The sequence below is a fragment of the Hippocampus comes genome, unplaced genomic scaffold, assembly GCF_001891065.2.
Source record: "Hippocampus comes isolate QL1 unplaced genomic scaffold, H_comes_QL1_v1.1 scaffold104, whole genome shotgun sequence".
Taxonomy (NCBI): Eukaryota; Metazoa; Chordata; class Actinopteri; order Syngnathiformes; family Syngnathidae; genus Hippocampus; species Hippocampus comes.
In genome coordinates, this window is record NW_017806072.1 from 1,533,812 (window position 1) to 1,544,418 (window position 10,607).

Sequence of the window (10,607 nt, forward strand, 5' to 3'; positions counted from 1 at the left end):
TGCCAGTTCACTTATTCAATCGAACCTATTGGATGACAATACACATTAAAGGTTGGATCTAATTAGTCAACATCAGATAGAAAAACTCAATACCGTATGAAACGTATTGCACACCTTTGCCATATGCAGACTGCATTGGCCATCATCACGATGACAATTTTTTATTGATACATTGTGCAGACCAAGCTCAAAATCATTTTTGTTCTGGCAAAGCGGTTCTACGAATTAGTGACTTCATTCGAGGAGCAACTTTCTGATTTTTTGGAGCATTTTTTTCCTCACAGGGACCTGAAGCCAGAGCTTTATTTTTTATGTATAATCAACAGTTTTTCTTAAATTCACATTGTATACAGCAGCAAACTGTATTTTGTGAGCAACAGTAGGTTTCCGGTTTAGTCGAGCAATCGATTTTCTTGTCAGAGTCCAGACATTTATTTTGCCTGCTAAATTGCTATGCAAAGTTGGATATGCTCCGATTTAACCTGGTTCCAGCCAGATATCTGTGAAGTGTACTCACTAACCTAAGCATTACATTATGGTGTTCAATGTGCTAGATTAGTTTTGTAATTAGCATGGCTTTTATACAGTTTATACAGTTAGACGCTATGTGTCTACTGCTTTGAAGGGGAAGCGAAGAGTGGGTCATTGAATAAATGCTGGGCAAACAGTTCATGACCATCGGACACTCAGCGTCTCTAGGGGTCAATGGGGCAGTGGGCTAGATCGGACGCTTGGTTTCTGCATGATGATTGGATGATTTGTCTGAGGCTGAATCCCGTTCTGATTGACAGCGAAATAAGCAAATCAGCGATTTTAAAGTCTAAGCGTTTTCCAAGTTTTTTTGTCTGAACTGATTCAGAGACCCAACAAATCTCTAGCGACTTTGTCATTGTTAAAAATGACTAGTGTTGTGTTTGATGACTCTCTTTTGTCACTCTGCGATAAGAGTAGCAACTCCACGTGTTTCGCGGCGCAAGTGAGTAGTCAGCTGTGTTGAGTGTTCAATAAAGTAAAAAAAAAAAAAAAAATATGAGAATAGCTGAGGAGAGTCCTATTCTTCACTATCTCTGACTCAGATGATATCCGTGTCCCTTGAGGCTTGAGAGTTGAGATATTTTTCCATACTCCATTGGCAGATTGCACATGGACAAACTCAGATTTTTTTTCTGTTGCACCATTGTGAAATTCGGGCGCCTGCGCATCAAAATTGGGCGTAGCCAAGAGCCCTATGGCACAAAAAGTGGGACCATAACCCTGGTTTGCCAATCTAGAAGCACTGTCCTTAGTGTCCATGCAATGTTGCAGAGGCATGATAACCAGGACAGCCTGAGAACCTCTGGGCGGATCTCATCCACCTCCAGGGACTGCCACTGAGGAGTTATTTCACCACCTTGATGACTTCAACCCCGGTGATGGGAGAGCCCTCTTCAGAAAGCTCCAGACTCTGCTTCCTTGGTGAAATTGAGGAGGTCTTCCAAGTATTCTCCCCACTGATTTACGACATCCTGAGTTGAGGTCAGCACTGTCCCATCCCCACTATATACAGTGTTGATGGCGCACTACTTCACCATCCTGAGATGCAGGATGGCGGATGAGAATTTTTTGACGCTGTCCACAAGTCTTTCTCTATGGCCTCATCAAACTCTGCCGACTGGGCGCTTTTTCACTTACATCCAAATGGTGGAGAATATTTCACAAATGTTTTTCCCCCTGCAGCATCTTCCTGATAATGCTGTGGCTGAAATTCTTGATGGGAAATTATCAGTCAAGATTTGATGGATGAGCATAAAGCAGAATTAAAGCGGTACTTTCATTATCACTGTCATACAATATCGAAAAATATAACACAGGTTACATAAGAAAGAATCAGTTAAAAACCGTTAAAAGTAAAGATTACATTTCTGGGTAATGTTACATTTAATTTTTAATCTTGGTGAACATTTCCAAGGCTAAAATGTTACATTAAACCCATTTTCATCATAATCACATGGAAAATTCTTGTCAACAGTGTGACTTGCCAGACACTGATTAAGATTAGCTGTCCTTCACATCAACATCAGTTTCTCCTTCAAATTATGCACATGCTAATTGACTTTAGGCCTCAGTAATTAGCTGTGATTGCATGGAAAAGTCTTACTTGTGCATCTCGTTGCAGTCTGATGTGCAGCCCTGTGTGTCTAGAAAAAGCTCTCTTCTCCACAGCGTGATGTCTGAAGTGATAATAATCTCCAAAAACCTACACAAATACAGAAACAGAGACAGATAAGCTATTTTTTTCTGACAGAGGAAAATGTCTGTAGCCATACAGTACAAGTCCCATTCATTTCTCAACACCACCTGTCCTGTTCAGGGTCACGAGGGTGCTGGAGCCTATCCCAGCTGATCTCAGGTGAAAGATGGACTACACACTATAGCGGTCACCAGGCAGTCACACAGCACATATCGAGATGAAAATCCACTCACACTCAGATTCAGGCCGCCACTGAGTGGGAACCCAAGCTGACTGCATCACAATCAGGTCAATGCATCACTACACCATCAGAGACTAATGAATGAAACGATTACAAATATTTTTACTGAATTGCACCAGTCAAACAGAAACAGTTTTCCATCTGAACACCATGCAAAATTATTTTAATCTGATGTGCCCCAATCATTGTAGGGAGAGTTACGGTTCAAAAATTACAATCTTCCATTACTTACATATACCGTACCATTACTGTTATTTAATGTTACATAATAGCCTGTATCATTTACGTCACAGTCTCCTAGAACTAGCCCTCTCCAGTTCAAAAGTAAGAATGTCACCTTTTTTTACCGCGTGGGCAACATTAAAGTACACCAGCACCTCCATAATTTGGAAGGGAGCCGTCAACTCTCCAAACTAACTGACAACCCAGTCAAATATTCTTGTAGACAGGTAAAGAAGTAAAAGAAGAGAAACGTTTTGAAGAGCAAACAGAATAAATGTTGCCTATTTTCCTGCAATGTATTTGCCATGAGAGAGCTTTCAAGCCAGATAGTGACAGCTGTCACTAACATGCCCTGACACCTTAGGGAGTGCTACATTTGTTCAATCTTCATTATTAGAGATACTTGGTTGTTGCTGCTGCTCATGTTCAAGGACGGAATCTTTGGGAGAAAAAAACAAACAAACAATAAATCCTTATCACCGTAATACAATATGCACCCAGAAAATTGCCCTCTCAGAGCTGATTTTTCCTTGTACCTCCATTTAATATGCTGCCCCAAACTGCTGTTGTCCATGCTCAGAAAATGAAGCGTTTAATTGTAGCCTACTGAAGACCGTGTTGTGATGGAAAGTAGGCAGAAAAGATCAAATAAACAAGAAGAGACCAATTAGCTTCAAAAAGCGAGTCTCATTGCAAAGACGTAACATGTTTGTCCGCGATCTGGTAGCCGATCCATTGTTTTGGAAGGGGAACAATTTCTTTGATCTCTTTTTAAAATACATTTATGGCATTAGACATTACATATAATATTGGTATAAAATCTTTTATTCCCCATGCCAAACAAATACGTAAAGAAAAGCCACTACGACCACCTACCCATGACGTATTTATACGTCATTTCCTTTTTTTTTTTTTTTTTTTTGGCGTCATAGAGTGCAGAAGGGTCTGACGCAACCTCTGACTAAGGATCGGGCTTGTCTGCGATGGAAATCATTTAAAATCTGTGTATCAGGTGGCAGTGGCTGTAAGGGATCAGCCAGGATCATGCTACAGAACAAGTAGAGGGGGAAGGATGCATGGGCGAAGTTGTGGAATAGTAGAGAGTGCATTCAAACCAGTCTTCCATCATGACGAGGGAGATGGAGTTGCTGAAAGCAGCAGGACGCTTTCGTCCTCCCAAAAGTAACAAGCAGCCGTCAAAAGACGCTCTGTGTGCACGAACATCATCTACCTCATGCAAAAGCTACACCGCAGCGAAGGTGCCTTTGCAAAGTGAAACCAGAATGCGGTCTAAGATATGCTGTGTGCCCTTGTATCAGGGCAATTTTGTATCACACACACAAAAAAAATATGAATGAATTGCAGAGTAAAGTGCACTTACATATGCAAACATACGTGTGCAAACACTCACTGAACTCATTGTTTCACTTCAGTTCATAGTTCATTTAATCAGTTCAATAGAGTGCAGATAAATATTTGACCATCAAAAGCCTTTTTGTTGTGTTGTTTATTGTTTTGTAGAAGGAAAGTCGTATTTAGATGTTTGAGATGTCACAAAAGCAAAAAATAGCGGTGCCATTCTTGAAATTATGCTTTTACAAAACTGTCTTTTTCTCCATTTTTTTCCCTGAAAAAAATGGAAATTTGATTACAGTTAACTATTTTCTAATGCTGATTGCTAAAGAATGGAAGAAGAATTTTTTTTTTTTAGCTGAAAGAAAAGAGTATCATTTTTCTTTTGGTAGGCTGCATTTTTATACCACAAAAGAACACAATAATCTATGGACCTTTCAAATAAGTCAAAATCCAGTAGGATGGCTGGGATTCACTGAGTTAAAGTGTTTTTCACAAGCACTAGGTACCAGAATATATCTACACAATGTTTTTTTCCCCTCATTTTCCATGTTTAGTATGCGCCACTGATTTTAATTAGATTTTTTTTTTTATATACTTGAGAAATGACAGTAGATGACAAAATTAGGCTGCAATAATACACCAAAAGATCAAAGCAAAAGTAAAGTGAAAGAAAGCAATTATTGCGTGGGGTTTCAGAAGAAACCACAGAAAAGATCAAATAAACAAGAAGAGACCAATTAGCTTCAAAAAGCGAGTCTCATTGCAAAGACGTAACATGTTTGTCCGCGATCTGGTAGCCGATCCATTGTTTTGGAAGGGGAACAATTTCTTTGATCTCTTTTTAAAATACATTTATGGCATTAGACATTACATATAATATTGGTATAAAATCTTTTATTCCCCATGCCAAACAAATACGTAAAGAAAAGCCACTACGACCACCTACCCATGACGTATTTATACGTCATTTCCTTTTTTTTTTTTTTTTTTTTTTGGGCATCGTAAAATGCAGCCTCTGACTGAGGATAAGGCTTGTGTTCATTGTAAATCATTTAAAATCTGTCCAGCAAGTGGCAGCGGGTGTAATTTGGCGTCATAGAGTGCAGAAGGGTCTGACGCAACCTCTGACTAAGGATCGGGCTTGTCTGCGATGGAAATCATTTAAAATCTGTGTATCAGGTGGCAGTGGCTGTAATGGATCAGCCAGGATCATGCTACAGAACAAGTAGAGGGGGAAGGATGCATGGGCGAAGTTGTGGAATAGTAGAGAGTGCATTCAAACCAGTCTTCCATCATGACGAGGGAGATGGAGTTGCTGAAAGCAGCAGGACGCTTTCGTCCTCCCAAAAGTAACAAGCAGCCGTCAAAAGACGCTCTGTGTGCACGAACATCATCTACCTCATGCAAAAGCTACACCGCAGCGAAGGTGCCTTTGCAAAGTGAAACCAGAATGCGGTCTAAGATATGCTGTGTGCCCTTGTATCAGGGCAATTTTGTATCACACACACAAAAAAAATATGAATGAATTGCAGAGTAAAGTGCACTTACATATGCAAACATACGTGTGCAAACACTCACTGAACTCATTGTTTCACTTCAGTTCATAGTTCATTTAATCAGTTCAATAGAGTGCAGATAAATATTTGACCATCAAAAGCCTTTTTGTTGTGTTGTTTATTGTTTTGTAGAAGGAAAGTCGTATTTAGATGTTTGAGATGTCACAAAAGCAAAAAATAGCGGTGCCATTCTTGAAATTATGCTTTTACAAAACTGTCTTTTTCTCCATTTTTTTCCCTGAAAAAAATGGAAATTTGATTACAGTTAACTATTTTCTAATGCTGATTGCTAAAGAATGGAAGAAGAATTTTTTTTTTTTAGCTGAAAGAAAAGAGTATCATTTTTCTTTTGGTAGGCTGCATTTTTATACCACAAAAGAACACAATAATCTATGGACCTTTCAAATAAGTCAAAATCCAGTAGGATGGCTGGGATTCACTGAGTTAAAGTGTTTTTCACAAGCACTAGGTACCAGAATATATCTACACAATGTTTTTTTCCCCTCATTTTCCATGTTTAGTATGCGCCACTGATTTTAATTAGATTTTTTTTTTTATATACTTGAGAAATGACAGTAGATGACAAAATTAGGCTGCAATAATACACCAAAAGATCAAAGCAAAAGTAAAGTGAAAGAAAGCAATTATTGCGTGGGGTTTCAGAAGAAACCACTCTCTGTTTCATGAAGAAACACTGCAATATGTACAGAGGTACCACTGGGGACTGACTCACCTTCCCTGCCCAGTGGAGCAGAAGAGGAGAGGCAGAAAGGGAATAAAGAAGGGATGGAAGAGAGAAGTGAGTTGCAAGATTTGACAGGCACACCAGGAAGGATGGATGTGTGTGAAGAGAAAGAAGAGGAGACAACAGGAGAAGAAAGGCCCTCTTGGGGCTACAGGCTGGCTGACCAGACTGGAGGCGTGAAGCCTCGCCTGGAAGCACTGAGAGAAAGTCGCCAGATGTCCAGCTTGCTTTGAATTAAAATTACGACTTGACAACAAATCATACCAGAGTAAAGCACCCTTATTACTTTGCAATGAGATAAGTCATCATTTTCCTTCGAAGCACACAAATCTATTTGGCACTCTGATGGAATTGCACCTTTTCTCAAGAGAAAGCTGTAATGAATGCAAACTAAAATGCCAACATGAAATACACGTTACTGATTCAAAGCTCAATTAGAAAATGATGATCATTTGTAGTTAATGATGAATGCAAATCCAGCAACTTCTATTGTTTTGTCTTCTAGATCACTGTATGGTAAGTATAGTAGAGTATAGGAATGAATACTTTTGTATTTAACACACAAAAAGACATTCCATCGTGCGTCTCTCTCTCTCTCTCTCTCTCTCTCTCTCTCTCTCTTTCTCTCTCTCTCTATATATATACAGGTATAGGTCCTTGAAAGGTTCTTCACATGAAAATGGCTGTTAGCACTTCAGTGTTTGGGGTCCTGCCTTTGTCTAAAAATGTGTGTGTGTACATGTGTGCAATGTGCTTTGTTGAAATGTTACTGTTCAGTAAATAGTCATTTGTGAGTGATTTATTCTTTGAAGCATTTCTATGGGGTGATCACAAAATGCGGCCAACATGATGAATAGGTACTGATACCCATCAGGGCTTTTGAGATTGCTCATCACCTCACCGCCTGAAGTGACAAAAGTAACAAAACATGAGACTGTACGTTGTCCCTGATCATTTTTTAATCATCCGATGACCCCGCTACATTAGGAGGAAGGGATTTTATTCTGTTAAGATGCACAACAAATATATTTTTAGTATACAAAAATATATGCTTATCATTACCTGCATCAGTTTTGAGGAGCAGGGAGATTTTCTTTTCTTTTTTTTTTTTCTAAACATAGCAAACGTAAAAGGAAATTTTACTTCACATGGTGTCTACAGTCACTCACTGCAACAAACAGCAACCCGAAACATTACACAAACATTTACATCATACCTTGAACCAATTTGAATGACAAAGGAACACATCCATGACTATTAGATGAATATACGGTGTGTTGCAATAACTCAGGATGAGCATGTTAAAAAAAAAAAATACTACATGTGTATGACTGATTCAAGCTGCTGGCTGTCAAAAATATAGTCCACACAATAAGCACGGTAAACCTTAGGCTGCTAATGGAGCAAACTGAGATTTATCTTTCACAGTCGTCCATGAATGTTGAACTAAAGCTCCCCCTACACCCTTAAATATTCACGAGAATGAAAGCCATTTTCTACGTTGCAAGTGCTGAAATAAAAACCCTCAGTAGTTGGTTAAAATTTTACATGGGCTACATCCTTGAGTCTTAAAATAATGAAAAAAAGACACATTAAAGGAAACGTAACAATGAATAATGCAGGACCGAGGTGTGACCCGTGACAAGAATGACATCGACATTCACGTTGATAGCGATGAGACAGAAGGCTGATTTGTGCTGCACTAGTGTGGTGCTTCTGTGGAGCAAACTTATTTCTAATACTTCTCATGCCAATGTATTCATTAGACCAAGAGTGTACGGCTCCAAGGAAATTATGAGCTTGCATTAGAGGCTAACTTCACACGAAACTACTCACTGCACAGTTTCACAAGTTACTCTTTCCAGTTCAGGGGTTCTCAACTAAATTATTTAGCTCTCTCTCCACCTGGTCAACAACATCATGCCTCAAGGTGTTTTACAAACAAACGTGCTTTGATTCTCAACTGTTTCCAAGTCCATAAAAGCTCACTGGCCAAAGATTTGAAGGCTCATTGCAATTTTTTATGGAATAATTTGTGTAGGGAATTTCATTAGCAGCTTTGGATTGAATGACAAAAATGTTTGAATAGTCGACTATGAGGTGATGCCACAAAGCCAACAAGAAGAATTGACTTCAAGCTATAACTGTCTTTCGGGAGTGGTAAAGTTGACGCCTTGACTAGTAGGTGCAACTCCTATCATTAGGATGAGGATAAAATGCGAATTGGCAATGTGTAAAATGTTTCAAAATAAAAATTGTGCTTGTGTTCTAATTTGGTTTGATAAAGATTACTTTTAAATAATCTGCTCATGAATTCAAAGCACATAAGTTCATCTGTGAAGCAGTAGAGTTAATGTGATGGCGTGGGCTTACTTGGCTTGTTCTGGGATGGGTTTGTTAAATTTTTATTACCGAAGAACATGATGGCAGCAGGAAAATAAAACTTGGGCCGGCTGCACATAGATGAAATGGACAATTGTGACCAAATTACAGTCACCGACTCACAGCCTCACACCCGATTGACCTTCGTACACATACTCACTCACGATGGATAAACTGCGATTGCCGGTATTCTTTGGGAAACAAACTGCATTTTTTTTTTAATTGAACCACACACAACATTGTGTGATTGTCAAGGATGAAAAGGATTTTCCTTCCCAACAAAGCTTTATTACAAACACAAAAAAAGAGGAAAGAAGTGGGAAATACAGGAGATTGTATGAAAGTTTGAAAATCATGTTTGGATTGATTGCCCCATTTATGGACCTCAACTGTGCCTGTTGGCGACAGAAATTCTTTGTGCTTTGCTTTTTAGCCACAGGGACATTTGGAAATATAAATACAGTATAGTTAAATATTTTTGTACAAACCATACCTAAATATACTTTGTATACTGTACTCCATAGGCTCCAGCGCCCCCCGCGATTCTTGTGAGGATTAAGCGGATCAAAAAATGGATGGATGGATACTGATTTCCATTGGTCACGGCTTGGCAGCAGATTTTCGCTTTGTAAACATAAATGTAATTTTTGTTGTGAAAGCTCATGTGATATGACATGATGCATTTTCATTATCCTGTTGAATAAACAACTGAAAAGGCCACAATGACTGCTGCTGTTCTATTTTCTTTTCTCTTTCTCTCTCTCGCTCTCTCTTTTTTCATCCCTCACTTGAGTCATACTTGAATCAACTCATACCTCAAATTTGGGCTTGCAGCACAAATTGAAATAAATACATAGATAAATTAAACGTCTACCAAGTGTACACTGATAGTTTCAAATATCTAAAAGGTTGGTGCACTTAACATGATATATTTAAGTCTATTTAGTTATGGACTGGACATGGCCTCTTTGACGTCCACTATACTGCTATTTACTGTAACAAAGCCCCACATACGCTAAAAACATTTATAAAACAACAGTGATTTCACAGGCTCAGTACAAACACGGGAGTGACTCATTAACAACATGAGTAATAATTTAGTCGATACAGGAAGCAGCCAACCATTGGAGATAATTCAAAGCACCAACTGTTTTATCCCTGAGATGGAAATAACAGGCACAGTGGCTCTCCCTAATTATCAAACTGTCAACTTCTCAATTGCGTTTTATTTGCTGCTATGTTTAGCCAAATTACAGCTGAAACTCCTGGGTTGCACTTGGGGGAAGAAGTTCATTTTACTGGTCCAAAATCAAGGCTAATTGGGTGTTTCCCAATGAAGCGTAATTATTTGTTTACGTCCCAGCTTTGACTGCAGACTTCTTGTCTCAGCTTCCTTCATTGGGAGGGACATGTCTTGGGGAAAACCAAGCTGTGAAAAGCATGTGGGCGCATTGCAAGGATTTTATGTGAAAAATATATCACAAGACAGTACAGATACAAATCATCTAAATAAGCTGAGCCATTGGCGAAATTGACCTGAAATCTTTCTTGGAATGTTTAATTGAAGTATGTAAATTATGTCTGTTTAGTTTTTCATCATTGGTTAAATGTACAGATATGTTAACATTATAGATATAAATAATATACACTGTATTTCTCTATGTTTGAGTCCTAAGGAGGAAAAATGCATAATTCAAGAGTTGACTGGCATGAATAAAACACACACACACAAAAAAAAAACAAAAACAAACTATGGATCCTTACACTTTAGCATTTACCCTGGCGGATCTGTGAGTTGGCAGCTGTCACCAAATGGCTTGCTGCCCCAGTGTGTGTGTGTGTGTGTGTGTGTGTGTATGTGTGTGTGTGTGTGTG

General features: G+C 38.8%; 1 protein-coding gene across 1 annotated transcript in view; it reads right to left on the reverse strand.

Moving 5' to 3' along the window:
- The window catches only part of furinb (furin (paired basic amino acid cleaving enzyme) b), a 77,866-nt gene that overhangs the window by 45,604 nt on the left and 21,655 nt on the right, over window positions 1–10,607 (reverse strand). The window contains exon 3 of the mRNA XM_019894281.1: window positions 2,138–2,236. Within this exon, the coding sequence (XP_019749840.1) occupies window positions 2,138–2,236 (99 nt within the window). The remainder of the gene's footprint in view (window positions 1–2,137; window positions 2,237–10,607) is intronic.